General features: G+C 44.9%; 1 protein-coding gene across 7 annotated transcripts in view; it reads right to left on the reverse strand.

Moving 5' to 3' along the window:
• The window catches only part of TMEM164 (transmembrane protein 164), a 92,764-nt gene extending 73,672 nt beyond the window's left edge, over positions 1-19,092 (reverse strand). Inside the window, exons 1-2 of one of the 7 annotated variants that reach the window (XM_039488516.1) lie at positions 19,046-19,092; positions 10,669-11,209 (exon numbers count right to left, since the gene is read on the reverse strand). In XM_039488516.1, the coding sequence (XP_039344450.1) occupies positions 10,669-11,209; positions 19,046-19,086 (582 nt within the window). In that variant the 5' untranslated portion in view covers positions 19,087-19,092. Of the gene's footprint in view, positions 1-10,668; positions 11,210-11,349; positions 11,470-15,784; positions 15,923-19,045 lie in introns of those variants that run through there. The other 6 variants (XM_039488515.1, XM_039488517.1, XM_039488519.1 and 3 more) reach the window with 6 other exon arrangements.
• Positions 19,093-20,381: the final 1,289 nt, after the last annotated feature.

The raw sequence follows: 20,381 nt of genomic DNA on the forward strand, positions 1-20,381 counted from the left end.
GTTTTACCTGAAACACCAATAAAACATCCTCATTAAAAAAATGGAATCTGTGTTTATCCATTAGACACTGGAAAAACACCAAAAATGGTTACTTGTATCTAAGGGCTTGTCTATATGGAGCAGTAATGAGGACTATGCAGGTGTGATTTCTGAATTGCATTAATGTGTTGTGCATTAATTGGTCCATGTAGACCATGCTGGTGCACGCTAAAAGTTCCCTATTTTATTTTAACATAGTTCTGTATGAAACTTTATTAAAGCACACTAGGGACCATACAAAAAGATGGCTAATTACAACATATACTACTGTAATGAGTAATGTAGGTAATATACATATAGTGGATACAAAGAAAAAGCTCCCCTCCCAAAAAAACCCACAGAAAACTAATTTTGGATATCTACATAAAACAAGATTTATTTAAAAATAAGCATGAAATATTAAATTCATAAATCCCAAAAAACAGAAAACCTAAATATACAGCAGGCCTGTAACACCATTTCTGAGGAGAATTAATTGACAGATCATTTTAAAAGTCTGCTACACAGATTTCTGGCCATGGATCCCCAATACTAGCTGATCAGTCAGTTGTTCTAGCTAGGTCAGGGGTCAGCAACCTGCAGCTCCAGAGCCACAGGTGGCTCTTTGGCTGCCCCCCTGCAAGCAGCTGATTTTTGACAGGGTGCAAGGTGGAGGCTCTGGCCAGGAGGCACTTACCACAGGCGGTTCCCAGCTGGTGGTGCAGCAGGCTGCCTGCCTGCCCTGGCCCCACACCGCTCCTGGAAGGGCTGGCTGTTGGCACATCTCCGCACGCCCCTTGGGGAGAGGGGGACACAGCAGGTCTCTGTGCGCTGCCCCTGCCCGCAAGCACCACCCCCACAGCTCCCATTGGCCGAGACATACAGACAGACAGCTGCTTCTGGGAGCGGCGTGGGGCCAGAGCAGGCAGGCAGCCTGCTGAGTCCTGCTGCGCCACCAGACGGGAGCCGCCCACGGTAAGCACCTCCCGGCCAGAGCCTGCACCTCGCACACACACACACCCCGCACTCCAACCCCAGGTCAGAACCCTCTCCTGTACCCAAACTCTCTCACAGACCCCGCACACCCAACAGAAGAGGTGGGAGGTTTGCATGCAAGGGATTCGGAAACTGATACAAAGCCAGGGTGAAGTTCTCATAAGTACATAATCAACTGCAGCACAGATGTAGTTATTGTGTCGTCTCGGGTATGCAATGCTCCTGGCACCTTGTGATTCAGAAGGGCAGAGACCACTCAGCCACCAGGGACCACACATATTGTTCAGTGACATCGCATTACTGTGACCCCCTGCCAGGATACTGGCCTTATTCAGAGCCTCACTTGAGGGACTGTCATGTCACTGCAGGCCCTGAAGCAAATGCATTTTAACAAACCCAAATCTGAATGCAAATATTTGCAGGAGAGATGGGTCCAAATTTATTTGTATGTCAGTAACATCAGTAGGCCCCCCAACTGAGATCAGGTCTCCATTGTGCTAGGTTGTAGAGGTTGTGCCTACATTGCAATCAGAAGCGTGACTGCAGCTCTGCTAGCTTTAATCTAGCTACCCTGGCTAAAGATATCGGTGAAGATGCAGCGGCATGGACCCAGCATGGTTTAACACCACGGCTACATAACCAGGCTGTGGGTGGTCTGGTACAATCCTCGCTGAAGCACTTAAGATTCTAGTTGCATTAAAAGTATTGGTGAGTAGTAATAACTTTAATATGTTCAATTATTATTAGTTGATAAATTCTAACTCTACAAGTACCTTTGCGTGTGATGCGGTTCTCAAAATATTTTGGTCAAAGACAAAAACAAAAAAATGGCTCTTCTTTGAAAGGTTGCCAACCCCTGGGCTAGTTGATTTCGTAGTCACAGATATACACCAGTTTCTTTAATGAAGCCACAGACTCTAACAAAGTCTCTCCCGCTTGCTGTTTCCTAAAAAAACAGGAGGAACCATTGCAATGGGCAACTTCCCTTTGGCAGTTCCTCTGCGCTGCCATGAGTGAAGTAGGGTGCTTCCTACTTTTTGAGCAATATAAATCTGTTCCTCTATTACCACTCCCTGCCAGCACAACATGGATCATTCCCAAAGACCAAACACTGCCAGGAGAATATGCTATGTGGAAAAGTCAAATGGAACCTAGTGAGAAAACAGTCATTAGAACATAAGAATGGCCCTAATGGGCCAGACCAAAGGTCCATCTAGCCCAGTATCCTGTCTTCCGACAGTGGTAAATGCCAGGTGCCCCAGAGGGAATGAACAGAACAGGTAATCATCAAGTGATCCATCCGACGTCACCCTTTCCCAGCTTCTGGCAAACAAAGGCTAGGGACACCATCCCTGCAGGGCTTTGGAGTAGAGACCGGAGCTGGAGCACGGACCAGCTCCGGAGCAGTGGAGCTGCAGGTTTTTGCCTTGAGCTGGAGTGGAGCCGGAGCACAGCTCCAAAGCCCTGCATCCCTGCCTATCCTGGCTAGTTCTTTTCTGAACCTGGTACAGTCTTGGCTTCACAACATCCTCTGGCAAGGAGTTCCGCATTGTGTGAAAAAATACTTCCTTTTGTTTGTTTTAAACCTGCTGATTGTTAATTTAATTTGTGACCCCTAGTTCTTGTGTTATGATAAGGAGTAAAGAGTCCTTCCTTATTTACCTTCTCCACACCAGTCATGATTTTACAGACCTCTATCATATCATAGAATATCAGGGTTGGAAGGGACCTCAGGAGGTCATCTAGTCCAAACCCCTGCTCAAAGCAGAACCAATCCCCAACTAAATCATCCCAGCCAGGGCTTTGTCAAGCCTGACCTTAAAATCTCTAAGGGAGGAGATTCCACCACCTCCCTAGGTAACCCATTCCAGTGCTTTGCCACCCTCCTAGTGAAAAAGTTTTTCCTAATATCCAACCTAAACTTCCCTCACTGCAACTTGAGACCATTACTCCTTGTTCTGTCATCTGTTACCACTGAGAACAGTCTAGATCCATCCTCTTTGGAACCCCCTTTCAGGTAGCTGAAAGCAGCTATCAAATCCCCCCTCATTCTTCTCTTCTGCAGACTAAACAATCCCAGTTCCCTCAGCCTCTCCTCATAAGTCATGTGCTCCAGCCCCCTAATCATTTTTGTTGCCCTCCGCTGGACTCTTTCTAATTTTTCCACGTCTTTTTGTAGTGTGAGGCCCAAAACTGGACACAGTACTCCAGATGAGGCCTCACCAATGTCGAATAGAGGGGAATGATCACATCCCTTGATCTGCTGGCAATGCTTCTACTTATACAGCCCAAAATGCCGTTAGCCTTCTTGGTAACAAGGGCACACTGTTGACTCATATCCAGCTTCTTGTCCACTGTAACCCCTAGGTCCTTTTCTGCAGAACTGCTGCCTAGTCATTCAGTCCCTAGTCTGTAGCAGTGCATGGGATTCTTCCATCCTAAGTGCAGGACATCATCAGATTTCTTTTGGTCCAATCCTCTAATTTGTCTAGGTCCCTCTGTATCGTATCCGTACCCTCCACATATCTACCACTCCTCCCATTTTAGTGTCATCTGCAAACTTGCTGAGGGTGCAGTCCACGCCATCCTCCAGATCATTAATGAAGATATTGAACAAACTGGCCCCAGGATGGACCCTTGGGGTACTCTGCTTGATACCGGCTGCCAACTAGACATGGAGCCATTGATCACTACCCCTTGAGCCCGACAATCTAGCCAGCTTTCTACCCACCTTATATCCCACAATCGTCTCTTTTGCAAGCTGAAAATTTCCAGTCTTATTAATATCTCCTCATTCGGAAGCCGTTCCATACCCCTACTAATTTTTGTTACCCTTTTCTGAACCTTTTCCAATTCCAATATATCTTTTTTGAGATGAGGTGACCACATCTGCACACAGTATTCAAGATGTGGGCCTACCATGGATTTATATAGAGGCAATATGATATTTTCGGTCTTATTTTCTATCCTGTTCTTAATTATTCCCAACATTCTGTTTGCTTTTTTGACTGCCGCTGCACATTGAGTGGATGTTTTCAGAGAACTATACACGACTCCAAGATCTCTTTCTTGAGCGGTAACAGATAATTTAGACCCCATAATTTTTATGTATGGTTGGGATTAGGTTTTCCGATGTGCATTACTTTGCATTTATCAACATTGAATTTCATCTGCCATTTCGACGCCCAGTCACCCAGTTTTGTAGCTTAACTATCTTGAATAGTTCTGTATCATCTGCAAATTTTGCCACCTCACTGTTTACCCCTTTCTCCAGAGCATTTATGAGTATGTTGAATAGGACTGCTCCCAGGACAGACCCTGGGGGACACTACTATTTAACTCTCTCCATTCTGAAAACTGACCATTTATTCCTACCCTTTGTTTCCTATCTTTTAACCAGTTATCAATCCATGAGAGGACCTTCTCTCTTATCCCATGACAGCTTACTTTGCTTAAGAACCTTTGGTGAGGGAGTAAGAAGGTAGCAGGCACAGAGAAGCTCCCAGGAAGACTGATATGGGTTTATCGTTATAAACAGATCACAGCTTGAATCAGCAACCCTAGTAACAGCTAGGGGTAAAATTTAAAAAGCACTTAAGTCCCATCTGATTTTTGTTTACTGAACGTCACAGGGGTATAGGAACCTAAGTAACTTTGAAAATAGCACCTAGATGACTACATTATTTTGAAAATTTTACCCTCAATCTAAAAGAAAGGGAAGTGGGAGATCTCCAGAGAAACATGACCTAATCTACCTAGCAACAAGCAAGTGAGACACACTAGGCGAAGTTCAACTTTGCTGTACACAAGACAAATGCCTATTATCAGCAATGGGAGTGGAACATGGCGAGCTACCACTGGGGATTAAGGAAGTGTTTGGGGGGGGGGGGGTGTCAAGGTTCCTCCCCCACTCTGAACTTTAGGGTACAGATGTGGGGACCTGCATGGACACTTCTAAGCTTAATTACTAGCTTAGATCTGGTAACACTGCCACCATCCAGAAATTTCAGTGTCTGGATCACTTTCTGTCCCCCCAAAACTTTCCCCTCCCTGGGCAGCCTTGAGAGGCTTTTTCACCAAGTTCCTGGTGAACACTGATCCAACCCCTTGGATCTTAACACAAGGAAAAAATCAGATTCTTAAAAAGAAAGCTTTTAATTAAAGAAAGGTAAAAATTATCTCTGTAAAATCAGGATGGAAAATACTTTAGAGTAATCAGATTCATGTAGCCCAGAGGAACCCCCTCTAGCCTTAGGTTCAAACTTACAGCAAACAGAGGTAAAATCCTCTCAGCAAAAAGGAACATTTACAAGTTGAGAAAACAAAAATAAGACTAACACGCCTTGCCTGGCTGTTACTTACAAGTTTGAAACATGAGAGACTGATTCAGAAAGATTTGGAGAGCCTGGATTGATGTCTGGTCCCTCCTAGTCCCAAGAGCGAACAACCCCCAAAACAAAGAGCACAAACAAAAGACTTCCCTCCACCAAGATTTGAAAGTATCTTGTCCCCTTATTGGTCCTCTGGTCAGGTGTCAGCCAGGTTTACTGAGCTTCTTAACCCTTTACAGGTAAAAGGGACATTAACCCTTAACTATCTGTTTATGACCGGGGGAATCAAATCAATGCTTAACAAGCTAAACTTGTCCTCCCCATTTTTGGCTTTGTTAGGTCTGCAACACTGAAGCTCTGACAGATGAGCGGTGAGAGTAGGCTCCAGGGAGGGAAAAAAGGCAAGAAAGCAGGCTCTGGAAAGTTTTCTACTCTTACTTGAAGGATGAACTTCATGCATGATACAATGCAAACTCTGGCTACAGTACACTGACAGAAGTAAGCTATGCAAACCTGACTAAGCCATTTGGCTAACACAGTGGGAAACGGAAGCTTTGGCTGTCCCTCTTTGTTTGGCAAAGCATATCAGAAAGGGAAGCAGGTTGGCTTTTCTCCCTCAGGAGGGGGAAGTGATCTCTACTGGACTGAAAATGAGCCTGGGACGTAAAACCTGTTGGGAATACAGGTAGGGAGGGGGCCCACCTGCTTGGATACCTTTAGATGTTAACTACTCAGACTAAATAAATTCCTGAGGTAAAATCCTGGCCCATTGAAGTCAATGGCAACATTCCCAGTGACTTAATTGGAGTCAGGATTTGACCCTGGGATTTACATTAATTGGGGGAACTGATCTGGGTGTCAGAAAAGTCTGTCTCTATGTCCCTTATGCCACTCTGCCTGTGGTGGACAGGGACATCCTGACATCCTACGGCTAACCATACAACAGGGAGTAACGTCTGCTCGTGCCACAGCTCAGATGTGTCCAGCATGCCCTCATCTGACAGGCAATGAAAGGCTACGTAGTCTCATGCTAGTCTCAACATTCAGTATTTAAATGGAAGTAATCTTCTGAAACCTAGACAGCACCAGTTTCTCTCTCACTTTCTTGAGGCAGAATCAGGACTGAAATCCAGCAGTATAATTTCCTGACTGATATGGAAAGTTAGTGGATACCCTGGGCATAAATTCTGTCACAGTTCTAATAACTGTCTCTTTGTGATGGAAATGGGAAAAAAGGGTCTGCAAGGCAGAGATTCACTCTCTCCTCTAACCATTTTAAAAGGCAAAACAGCAACAGTGAAATAGAAGCTGAAACATGATTGGCATAGCCTTAAAAGAAAACCATCCTCACAAAAAAAGGCAACAGTCATAGAGAAATGAAATGAGCCTCACTGAGAGCTCCTGAAATAATCTCTCATTATGAAATGCTTCCTTCTTTGTCCAAACATTTCAGGGCATTTTAAAACAGATCACATATTTCTTAAAAGCTGAACCTGCACCCTTCAAGTGTTTAGAGAACAACAGAGTGCTTGCTGCTTAAGATGCACTATCACCTAGTTACTACTGAGTCAATAACATGAAGCAATGATTTTAATGGGGAAACTGTAGAAATAAAGCCAACTGGATTGGCCTTTGTCAGAGGCAAGTGGGAAGAGAGTGCAGGCGGTAAGAATACTACAGCATTAATCCAGAGCTCTGAAGGGCAGAGACCAGACAATTTAAATATAATTTCAGGGGAAAAAAAAACACCACCACATAAGAGACAGTTAACAATATTTGGAATGGAGCAGGCAAGAAAATGAATCCAGGGTTATTACAAAAGAAAGGCCCGAGTCCTTCAATTGTTGTATGCAGCGTTATTGTAGCCATGTTGGTCCCAGGATATTAGAGACACAAAGTGGGTGAAGTAGTATCTTTTATTGGACCAACTTCTGTTAGTCTTTCTCTCACCAACAGAAGCTAGTGCAGTAAAAGATATTACCACACCCACCTTGTCTCTCTCAGATACTTCAGTGACCTTTGAAAGTATGTAATCCTCCAGTCAGCCAAAATATATTGACCTCTTGCCCATGATTGTTAACAAGATTAATTTAATCAGTTTTAATTTAACCCTAGTTTTATGAAGCTCTGCAAAAGATCATCAGAAATCTTAGGAAAATTCAAAGGGTTAGTACTCCACAGAGAGTCAATCTCAAAGACGGGTGTCTGCAAAGGAGTTCTGCAGGTCAGCTTCTGTACTGTGACAGTTAAAAGATCAACAGGAGTGAAGGTAAGCTCTTAGGGGACTTCAGTTACTGTAGCTCCCCCAGGAACATCATAACCTCTTGGCTAGCCTGGAGTTTCAGTTAAGTGGAACTCATAAAAAAGCAGTCTGGTTTACCTGTATGAAGGCAATAAAAAAAAAATTAAAAAAAAAAAAAGAGTCTAGATTTTCCTTCTTAACCCCACGTGGAGTTGGGGGGGGTGTGGAAATAGTAGGGAAGGTATTGGGAACCAATTGAGATTATGTAGAAACAATCTCTGCATTAACCAGTTCATTAGCCGTGGATATAATGCAAGATCTGTTGTAGTGCAACATAGCCATCTTGGAGGGATTGAAGCTGTGGCTGAGCTAACCCCCGAAAGACTTGAGCCAGCAAGTGAGGAGAAGACTCCAGCAAATGGGAGTTATGAGGAACCAGGAAGACTTCCTTTTGCTTTCACTGTAGAATTAGACAATAGAAAAATCTTCATTTCCTGACTTCACCTGGAAAAGTGATCATACCAATTACAGAGCCAGAAACTTGGGAAAAGGAACAAGAAAGCAGAGACCAAGAGAGACTAGAAAGGAATATAAGGGAAGGAAAGGTTAAGCAAGCTGGGAAACAAAGAGGAAAATGACCAGTTGAAAATAAAATACACCAGCCAATTTTTGTTCCAAGCTCATTGTTTTCATTCTGTCAGCCATCTCGGAGGCCTGGACTAAAAATATCTCAGGGATGCAGTAATACTTACTGTTCTCTATAAGGATCCATTAGATCTAATTTTAATTATTAAAAAAAATATTAGATCTCTCTCTAAGAGCATACAAGATTACAAAAACATGGACCCAGAAAGGTTTTGATCTAAATAATAGCACCCTCTAAATACAGAGCATCTACTTCAAAAGCACACACAAATTAAAGGGCAGAGACCTAAATCATTCGTACATTCTGTGAAGTACCTCAAGCACTTTTGGCACCATATAAATATTATACCTGATTTTTTCCTTCTATGAGTTTTCATATATTGAGATGGGAATCCTGTGCCCTTAAAATGTGAAAGGCTGAAATTACAGGAGTCCCACTTGAACTCCAACTGTGGGTGACCCAGCATGATCTTATTCATCACTTACAAAAGGCCTGATAATTGGTCAGAAACCCAAGGTTTTGGGGGGAAATTGCTTTAAAAAGAACTTGCACCTGACTGAGTAAAAAAGCTGTTGGATGTTTTGTTTTCATTAAGAAAAAAAAGACCATTACTAAAAAAGGCATTGGCTAAATTAACGAGCTGTTAGGTGCCAAGCTTTTCTAAATACATAAAGAAATACTGTATTATTGCAAAATGCCATTCCCCCCAAGGGCATTAAATAGATACTTCAAGACATAATGATATTAGATAGTCTCTCCACAGCTTCTAGGAGAAAGCTTTCCTCCAGTAAAAGATTTTACTTTGCAACATACTCAATGCTCTGAGAAGTGTAGCAATAGTATTTCATTGCTTAAATATTTATGAAGCCCTTGCAGAATTTCCACTTTTCATTACATTAACACTGTTGACTGATGGATTAAGCAACTATATTGCTCTCTTCCACCAAGAATCATTACCATCTTATAGAAAGCCAGTGCAGAAGTTTTTAAATGGTGTGACACACAGCTCACATGTTACATCAATGTTATGGAATCTTCATGGGCTACCAATTAGTTTTCGGGCAGAATTCAAGGTATTGGTATTAGTCTACAAACCTGGAAACAGTTCAGTCCCACCCCTTAAAAGACTGACTCTCCCTCCTAGCAATTACTGTAATAACAGATGCTTGAGTCCCCTTGGTGTTACCTGGAATTTGCTTAGTCTGTCAAAGCCTGGATTTGTTAACCTGCACATCTGGGGCAGGGGGTTCAGGTGCAGGAGAGAGTGTGGTATGCAGGAAGGGGCTCAGGGCAAGGGGTTGGGGTGCAGGAGGGGGCTCAGGGCAGGAGAGCGGGGTACAGGAGGGATGCAGGGTACAGGCTCCAGCGCAGCTTACCTTGAGCAGCTCTGGGGTCGCAGCGGCATGCAGCAGGGTCCCTGTCTGCCCTGGCTCTGTGCCGCTCCCAGAAGTGGCCAGCATGTCCAGCAATGGCTCCTTGGGGTGAGGCAGGGTGGGTAACTCTGCCACACGCTGCCCTTGCCTGCGGGTGCCATCCACAAAGCTCCCATTGGCCGCGGTTCCCCATTCCCCAGCGAATGGGAACTGCAGGCGTCGGTGGCACACAGAGCCCTCTGCCCCGCTCCCCAGGGGCCACAGGGACATGGTGCTGGCCAGTTCTGGGAACGGCACAGGGCCAGGGCAGGCAGGGAGCCTGCATTAGCCCCACTGCGCCATGGGGCTGGCAATCCTGCAGGCTGGACTGAAAGCCCTGATGGGCTGGATCAGGCCTGCGGACCGTAGTTTGCCCTCCCCTGATATAACTGCTTATTAAACATTAGAGATCTTGAATTCCTGATATTTGTATCATTTTATCTTGTGGTGATGAAAAAAATTGATGAACATATATAAAGCCTAAAACCAAAGGAAGTATCTGCATGATACTGAAAAAAATCCAGTGAAAATAGTTCTCTCACACACTGTGTTTGCAACCCTAACTACAGCCCTGGACCAGTGTACCAGAAACAGGAAATGAAACTGACTAGTTTCTTTTCATTTTCTCAGCAGGAACAAATACAAGATGAAAACAAGGGCTCTGCTCCTACAATAACTTGCAATATATAAAGTTAAGTATGGGTATAACAAACCCCATTGAAGTCAACACAACTGCTCTGAGTGTATATACTGTTAAGTGGGCAGGTTAAATCTTTGCTCCATCGGGGCCAAAGACAATATAAGAGCAAAAAGTCGATCAGAGTATTTCAAACTTTCAATTAATACCTAATCTATTCAAGATGTTTTTAAGGAAATAGTGAGAGATTTTTAAACATCCTAACAGGTGGGTTTTGTCAAGGCACCTCTTGCTGGCTTCTCTTCCTTCAAGCATAAAGTGAGTGAGCTGAGAAGGGGGCTGACTCCAACTTCCCAGCCTGGACAGAGGTGACACACAACTCTTACCTGCAACATAGTGACCACGTGGCAGGGGTTCAGCAGATAGATGACCGTCCTGGTGGCAAACTTGAACCCCACCTCCAGGCCAAAGGTGAGACAGAGGGCCACCAGCAGCAGGTTCTTGCCCAGGCTCTCCTGCTTGGCTTGGGGTTGCTGAGCCAGATGGTTTCCCTCCTCCCTGGAGTGCAGCTGCCGCCTGATTTTCCGCAGGGACACCAGGATCTCCAGGACGCCCACGGCGAGGAAGACCAGGCTCTCCAGCAGGCGCTGCTGCGGGGTAAGGAAGGCGGCGCACTCGGGCCCCCCGTTGCCCGCAAAGCTGGGGTCCACCCCGCCGTAGAGCCAGTCCAGGAGGTTGCCGAGGCTGTAGCGGGCCATGGCGCGGTGCTGCCTCTCCTGCTCGCCCTCGCTGCCCCGGAGCCGGTCGGACCAGGGCGGGACCCAAGCCAGGATGCTGGCGGGCTGGCGGAGCATGAAAAGCGGGGACCCCCGGCAGGAGCTAGCCGCACCCAGCCGGGCAGCCCCGAGCCCAGCTCCCCCGGCGAGTCTGCGGAGAGAGGGAACCACTCAGCGCGGGAGGGGACCCGGCAGCCCCGCCCCCGGGCCCAGCCCCCTTCCTCCCGTCGGTGTCCACTCCCGCGCCCCCTGCCGCCGCCCGGGCCCCGCAGGCGGGGGCGGGTCCGATACCTCAGCGGGCCGGGAGCGGGCAGGCCCGGGGCCAGCGCCGGGTGCAGGCAGCAGGGGGCGCCCGCCCCTGCCGCGTCCCGCTTGTGGCGCGGGCGGCTCTCCCGGCCCCTGCCCGGCGCAGCAACATCACCCCACCGACGTGCCTGACTCACACCGAGACATGGGTAAGCCGGGCCCGATTGGCTGCGCCGGGCCGCCCGCTCCGCCCCGCCCCCCCGCTCTGGCTGCTCTCTCCTCCCTCCTGCTGTTGCCTCCTCCCCCTTCGCCCGCCTTCCTCCTCTTCCCCTCAGCCCCGTTCAGCGCTGCTGCCTCCTTCTCCCCTCACGCCCCCGTGCCCGCCTTCCTCCCCCTCACCCCCGTTCAGCCCTGCTGCCTCCTTCTCCCCTCACCCCCCCGTGCCCTCCTTCTCCTCCCCCACCCCCGTTCAGCGCTGCTGCCTCCTTCTCCCCTCACCCCCCCCGTGCCCTCCTTCCTCCTCCTCCCTCCCCTCACCCCCCTTCAACCGTGCTGCCTCCTTCAGCCCTCACCCCCCCCGCACCTCCCTTCCTCCTCCTGCACTCACCACCACCCACCTTCAACTCTTCACCTTCCTTCACTCACCTCCTGCACCCTCCTTTGCCAGTTTCCTCCTCCCTGTCCTTCACCACTCACCTCTTTGTGCCCTCACTCTCCTCCCCACTTCTTGCCTCTTTTGCTCACACCCCCCTGGCTTGAAGTGGTTTCCTCATAGACAGGCTTTACAGTTTGGTTCAATGGTTTTCAGCACCCCCACTATAAAAACTGTTCCAATGCCACTGGCCCAACCTGCTACTTCTTGCTTCTGCCACCACCACCTTTATGTCCCAACTAACTCAGACATCTTTAAAATGCCCCCGTGTTTTGTTTTAATCCGAGGCACAGGAGCAGGGAGAGGGTGAAAAAAGGTAGATGGATGGATTCCCTCTTGCTGTTTTCAAACCACCCAAAAAAACAAAACCACCAAACACACAGGGCTTCTGCAATGGAGTTAATAGAGCTGTTTCCTGTATTAAATGCTGGCATGGATGAGGTTGTTTTCATCATGCCCATAATTGTAGTTCTTGGTGAATCAATTCAACAAAAACAGCACAACTACCATGAGAAGGATCAGCTCCTATTGCAAGTGCCTCCAAAGCAAAAGGTCATAGTAGATGTAGCAGCCTGCTACTTCACCTGCTGCACCATTAAAGGCCAAATTTTCAAAAGGGGCTCCAACCACACCCCACCCTCATTTGCATATATTAAAAGTGCTCACAACCATTAAGGGCAACTTTTGTTTACTTATTGCTGTGTTCTCAAACAGAAGTTGACTCGGTCTCCACTTATACTCAATATACACAGAGTGAATTTTGTGTGTGCATTAGCACTGCAAATCACTGTGGATGCAAAATTATATGCACACAAATTGAACCCTCATTTTGCAAATTTGGTCCTAAGAACTGGCAAGAGCCAACTATGTCTGGCTCGTAGCTGTGTAGTGTACTTCTAAAATGTGTATATATAATTTTGCTGCCATAGGAAAGATAAGTACTAAAGTAGAATTGTGGGATTAAGGGTATGCTGTCAAACTTGGTAGGACTTTAAGTGAACATATCTAGACAACTGTCTCATCTGATAGAACTTTTCTCAGAGGTTCCACCCAGGGTGTATGGTGATCTGAACCAATTCTTGCTGCCAACCTCAACTTAAAAATAACAACACTGTCACTACTTAAGGCATATTGTACTGCAAACAAACGTGTACTGTCTGTCTCATTATAGCATGTGTGCGCCAGTTCTGTATTCTAGTGTAACAGTTAAGGCCCCTCATCATCTTTTTAATTGTCAGCATCAGGTACATTCCATTTTCAAAATAACTGCAAAGGCAAACTAGTACCGATAAGGACTTGTAAATAAGACCACTTTCATTGTAGTTATGCTAGGACCTCCCATCAGCTCTGCCATGGACTCCATGCTACCCTGGGCAAGTTATTTACTCTCTCTCTGCCTCAGTCTCCCCCCTCCCTCCATTAAAATAGGGAGGAAGTTATTTGCCTAAACCACGCGACAACTATTGGTTGAAAAACCACACAATATGTGCTTATTATTTAAGTCAACTGTGAACAAAAAATGAGAGACAATAAAGATAAGAATTTTGTACAAGGGTTCTCTTATGTTATTTAGCAACTATTGTATTTCTGTTTGTCAAAAAGATTCCTCAAAAAGTTGGCCTTTGCAGGTGAGGGCTATGGAACAGTGCAAATTGCAAGAGAATTTAAAGATATGGATGCCACACATCAGACCTAAAAAAAAAAAGTATATGGTTGTTTTTTTCTGTTTAACAACACACTTTTTCCTGTTGCTCTATAAATAAACCCGCACACTGTGTGACATAGCAGCAGCACCAGACTTGTATTCAAGAAGGTGTGAGTGAAAAAGGAAAACATGATGTAGATGTAGTGGTGGGAAGGACACATGGAGCCAGGAAGCCACCAGCACAACGTATGGCTGTAGAGCTCTAGATAGGATGAGATAACAGTAGTGAATGGAACATACTTTCTGCTCTTCCTTACCCACTCCCTTCCACCAAGACTTCCCAAAAACCACTCTCTTAGGGTTGGAGTTGTGGAATGAGAAGGTGAGGAAATAGGTGGATATTAACATTACCGGACCAGTTTTGTCCAGTGATCTCAGCATGGGAGTGGGAGGCAGAAACTCCTACCCCAGCACCTCTATCTGAACTTTCTCATCAGTAAATAAAGATGTTATCTGTATGGGGGTGTGGGTGATGAACTGGTTAAGTGGTATAGAAATGCTGAATTGTTATATAGACAGAATTGTGTAAATCTGTAAATTTGAAAACCAGGAGGTTTTCATTTCAATTTGAATTGAATTTCGAGATGGATAGGAAGTCAGTTGGGCAGAAAAAGCCTGCATCCTATAATTATAGAGTAGTCTGGCTGGCATGGGACTTAAGTAAATTCATACAAGATGACAGTACCAGAGGGCCTGAACTTATAAGGTGCTGAGTATTATTAAGCACTGAGACATTAATATGGATTTGAGCTGAGGCAAGGTCAAAAAAAAGAGAGGAATTTAGTTGGTATTTTGCATCTAGTAATTGACAGACTTCTACATAAGGAAGCGGTAGGAGGAAGAGTAAAGTTTATTAATGATGTGGGTGTTTTCTATATATCCCCTTAGTATCCTGTCTTTCATATTCTTAACTTGTGTTGCAGAACAGGAAAATTGTGTTTAAAAACTAGAGTAGTGTGAGCAACCTGCGGGCCACACATGGCCCATCAGAGTAATCCGCTGGCAGGCTGCCAGAAGGTTTATTCATATTTGCACAGCTGCCCACAGCTCCCAGTGGCTGCAGTTTGCCCTTCCCACCACTGATCTAGAGACTTGGCACACCTAGCATTTAGAAAAATATGTAAGTATTGTTACTATCTGTTTGTAACAATCTGGTATTTCAAACTTACTTTTGTAAAATAATAATTCTAAAAAAATTAGTTTAAATTTTAGTATTTAAGGACATGTCAAGGAACTGTCTTTTTACAAATTTAAACATTGTGGTAGAGTATCGTACCAGTCCTCAGATAGAGAATTATTCTTCAAAATCAGGATGTTTTGTCATCCCCTGTGTTACAAAGTTATAGAAACTTGACCTCTGTGCTATTAAGATTTTTACAGATTAATATTAGAACATATTACAGAAGTAAACACTTAATTTCTGGGGCAGTATTTATTCTTAGTTATAATATAAGGGCTGGAAAATATGGACCTTCTTTGTACAGTTAATGAAAGTTATTGAATTGTGAAGCAGCAGTATAGTGTGAAATTATTACAATTATACTATAATGTATGAAAGTTTGACGATTTGTTTTAAACAATGTTGCAGTTGATTTTCCATTAAAACAAATTCTATCTTTAACAAAAGGCAAATATGTTTTTATTGCCATGAGTATTCTTTGAGGAGAGGGAAGGTTTTAGTGCTATTTATTTTCTTGGTTTCCTTACCTTACCACTTATGGAATACTTTTGGAAATACTGGGTGCACTGCATAATTTAGCAGCATAAAAAGGGTGGGGGGATAGTATGCCATCCATCTCCTGTTCCTTGAAATACTAAGATGAACATTTCTGTATCTGTTTTTGAAGCCAAAGGGATGCTTTAATTTAGCCTTACAATGCTTAAAAAGTGGTGCCCCTTTACCTCAGGGTTCTGCCCCAGCAGTACTCCCACACTCTGGGTCTCCCCACCCAGGGGAACCCCCAGCCCCTTAAGCCCACCTTGCCTCAGTGGCTACTGCCAGTCATCATTTAGCCCCCTTTCCCTGGGGCAAACTGCAGTCTGTAATGGCCACTCATCACTAGCAAGGGGGTTGAACCTGCTGCCTTTGCCTATCCCCAGGCTACCCCTCTGCACCCCAGTACCTTTTGGCCTTAAACAAGGCCTGCAGCCTGAGAGTTTACCAGGCTGGAGCTCACCAGCTCCCTTTGCCCTTCCCCAGCATGGCTCTGCTTCAGGTACCTTACTCCAGGACTAGAGTGAGACTTCCTCACAACTCCTGCTCCACAGTCCTCTTATCAGGGCCAGCTGGGCCCTGATTGAGTTTGCCACACCTGTGGTCAGCTACTCACTCAGCTGCCCTCACTGCTTTTCCCAGCCACAGCCCTCTCCAGGGCTGCTTTTAACCCATGCCAACCTCCCAGGTTCTCCAATAAGACTACAGCTTCTAAGATAAGTTGTGGAATCCCCATTATTAGAGGCTTTTAAGAACAGGTTGGACAAACACCTTGGTCTCACCCCAGCACAGGGGGATAGACTTGGTGACCTCTTAAGGTCCCTTCCAGCTCCACATTTATATGTATTGTAAGATAAATGCTACACAGGTGAGTTTAAAATAGTGTATTAATAAGCTTAGTAGGTCAGTTTCTCTTCACAAAAGAAGAATTTTGGAAAGAAGTCCCTGAGATGGAGTATAGACACTACAAAAGATGAGAAGATTGGAAGAAACATACTAACAGGGAATTGGGCTGCTGTCTCTGCTATAAAGCAGATCTGGGTGTTTGTAGCAACAGTGATGGGTTTTATTGAATGTGGCTAAGGCAGTGGAAGAGGATGGATGTGTTTCGAATTGTTCAGGCAGGGGAAAAAAAACAAAATAAACAAAGAAACATTCTATAGGCAGTCCTGAGGAGACAGAATACTCTGTGCTAGTGTTCATAAACTATGGTCTTATTGCTTTGAGAAAAGTGGGTAGAGAAGAAAACTGCCAGCCTAGTGGTCTTGGCATTGAGCTTCTTATGTGAGGAGTTTTGGTTTATTTTTAAAAATAGAATCTTGTGTTATAGGGAACCTTCTTTGGAGAGAGATATGAAGAATTCAATTTGTAGCCAAAGGCACAAGATGAGGAAGTGAAAGCAGTGAGAATTACAGTACATAACCAGAGGGGAAACACAGATGTTTGAAACTGATCCACTTAAATCTTGCTTTTTCAGATTGATTAGCCTGTCCTTTTAGGTAAGGTCAGTATTATAGCTGGGCATAAGTCTCAGGGAAAGTTCTTATAGAATAGCTTAGATCTTAATCTTAGTATTGAATTAATTAGAAGCCCATTAGAATGAGAAAGCAAGGCTGCTAACAGATGTATCATGAAGATGACCATAACAACCCCCTATTTAAATTGAACAAGTGGAATCAGTAGCAGCGGACAAAGCCCTGACTTTTATTAGTATGAACAAAGAGGATCTTTGTAACAGATGAAATTAGTTATGTGAATAAATCTCAGGATTTATTAAGGGCTCATTTTACACATTATTAAGAAGAAATGGATTACAGACTTCTTAAAAATTGTTATTTTTCAAGATGGAACGTACTGCTCCAAGAAGAGTTTGCCACTGTATCCTCACATCTGCAAACTACTTATACCTGAATACATAGTGACCAGTCAGACTTCAGATGAATCCTACAGTTAGATAAGCTGGGAGCTCTCACTGCTAAGTACTCCTGTAATGCAGTAGGGCCATTGATTAATAAAACATGACCTACCTTGGAAAGCACAAGAACATTTTAAAACAAGAACACTGCTCCTAAAGAGCAGGCTCATTTTATCGAACTCTCACTGACTTCAGTGGAATTTGAATCAGGCCCATACTACTGCTGATGTGCATGATGCTCTAATAAATCAGAACACATGGTTCCTTCCCTGTGGAGTTTGCAGTCTAATGCAAATACAATCCTCTTACTGGCAAAATGATAAGCCTTTCCTGTTTGCTGTTTCTTCTCTGCCTTTCACTGGGTAGCTTATCACTTTCCTGAGAGCCACTGTAAACAGACCTCTCATATGTCAATAGTTGAATTGATCACCTAAAGGCACTAAATTGCTGTCTGGGATGTTTGCCCAGTGACTGAGGCTTGTGCTTCCTATATCTGGCATAGGATTGCTTGCCTGTCTGTGGCTCAGTTTATTGTATTTCTTAGACACCTACCTTAAGGAGATCTAAACTTAATCTGTGAGGAAATGCAAAATATAGGAATTTAAAAGGATAATTTATATCAATGTCTTCCCTCCCAAAAATAAAAAAGGTTCCTATCTGCTCCTAATAAGTCAGTTGTAAGTCTCCCATTGACTCTGTGGGAACAGAGGCAAAGTCTGACATCTGGAACACATTGCCACACAATAAATACAACAAACAACTGTCAGGATTTGACCAGGGATCTTCAAACACAAAAACCAGGAAACTGAGGGAACTCTTCTTTAGCATCCCAATTCAGCAAAGCATTTGAGCACATGCCTAAGTCCATGCATATTCAGCAAAGTATTTAAGGACGATTAACTTTATGCATCTGCTTAAGTCTCACTGAAGTTAATCATTCTTAAATGCTTTGCACAGTCAGGGCCTAGATGAGGCATAATTTTACTTTGTCCTTTAAGATCACTAATCTATCCCTCCATATCTAGCTAAACCCAATGGATACTCCATTTCACTTTCATTCACGATAAGCTTTACCTATGTCTTGTATAAATTTTTTCCAAAAAATTTTAGCAATATTTTTAAGCAGTAAATTATCGAAAAGTTCAGTTTCTTGGGAAACTGAATGAAACGTACACCATGGATGAATTTGGCCCAATGGGTAACTATTGACAGTGGAATTACACCAGGAGTTTTTTTATAGATAGATAGATAGATATCTATAATGCTATCCTGCCTTGACACAAAGCAACCGAGTATTTCTACCTCCTGGGCTATTGTATACAAGTTTATACACAAAGCAATAAAATAAAGTTTAGTGATTAACAGTTTAGTAGAATCCCTTAGCTGAGGGAAAGCCAAAATACATAATAATTTTAATGCCTCATGCCATATATAAAAAATAGCTTTTTAAAAATAAATAAAAGTCTATTCTGTTATGGATTCTGAATGTAAAGCTTTCTAAGCCATTTAGTTACAGGGGCACTGTCAATTTAAAAAATAATTGGAGATAGTCCTACCCCACCATATTGAAACTGAGCCATCCCCCAAAGTTGGGAGGGGAAAGGAAGTGTGGTTATCCCCATTTTACAGAAGTGAGTTGAGGTACAGATAGATTTATTGACTTGCCCAAGGTCACACAAAGTCTATAGCAGAGCCAGGAGCTGAATTCAGCCCAGTTCCTTAACAACAGACCATCCTTCTCCATAGTGTTCCTACCTTTTGTTTTCCTCTCCTCTTCCCTGTCTCTTTCTCTCCATTCTTCTCCCACCTCCATTCCACATCTCTTGAAGGATGCAGGCCTTGAAGGTTGGCCATGCATGAGACAAAGTTCTCCCTCAAGTGGCTAGCTGGAGTAGTGTTTAGTGATCACTGAGGCCTGAAGGAGCTTGCAGGAGATTTGCAGTATTCACCATCTGGTTCCAATAAGCTGAGCATAACCACAAAGAGTTTCTCAGTGCCCTGCCCAGATTCTGTCTGGAAAATTCAGCTCTTAAAGGGACAGCCTTCAAAACTACAAGTAGTACCTTGTTTCTTGTATGCCTCAACTAACAACAGGGGGGAGTGGGCCTCTCACTGATGTGGCCAGGTGGAGGAGGGAAATTGGTGGCTAGCTAGGGGAAGAGCTGGACTGAGAAGAACAGCAGGAATGGGGAGAATGTGTGCTAAAGGCATGATCTAGATCAGAGGCAGGCAAACTACGGCCCATGGGCCCGTCCTGTCTGGCCCTTGATCTCCCAACCAGGGAGGCTAGCCTCCGGCCGGGGTGGTGTAACTGCCAGACATGCTGCTCTGAGCTGCATGGTAAGGGGGCCGGAGCCAGGGGGTTGGATAAGAGGCGGGGGATCCTGGGGGGAAGTCAGGGGACAGAGGTGTGGATAGGGGTCAGGGCAGTCAGGGAGCAGGGGGGGGTTGGATAGGCGTGGGAGTCCCAGGGGGCCTGTCAAGGGGCAAGGGTGTGGATGGGGTCAGGGCAGTCAGGAGACAGAGAGCGTTGGATGGGGGTGGGGTCCTGGGGGTGGTTAGGGGCAGGGGGTCCCAGGAGGGAGCGGTCAGGGGACAAGGAGCAGGGGGGCGTTGGATGGGTTGGGGATTCTGAGGGAGGCAGTCAGGGGGCGGGAAGTGGGAGAGGTGGATGGGGGCGGGGTCAGGCTCTTTGGGGAGGCACAGCTTTCCCTACCCGGTCCTCCATACAGTTTTGCTACCCCAATGTGGCCCTCAGGCAAAAAAGTTTGCCCACCCCTGATCTAGATAGACTCCCACTGACTTCAGTAGCCTTTGTATCAAGTCCTAAAAGCACAAAAATTACATGCACTATCAAATGATAGTATTAACACGTGAGAACCTCTGTTAAACACACAAGCCAATGTAGCACATGTAAAATATGTCACTTGTACGTACAAGTGACCACATGTACAAAACTTGCACCAATGGAAGCTAGGTTGAGGCATCCCTTTAGCTCATTGTTTCTATTCTGAAGGGTGGTACTTAGCATAGTGTCACAGGCTGCAGTGTGCCTGTAAACAGTTACAATGCTGAGATTTTGGCTACAATG

This window comes from Mauremys reevesii, linkage group 9 (genome assembly GCF_016161935.1).
Source record: "Mauremys reevesii isolate NIE-2019 linkage group 9, ASM1616193v1, whole genome shotgun sequence".
NCBI lineage: Eukaryota > Metazoa > Chordata > Testudines > Geoemydidae > Mauremys > Mauremys reevesii.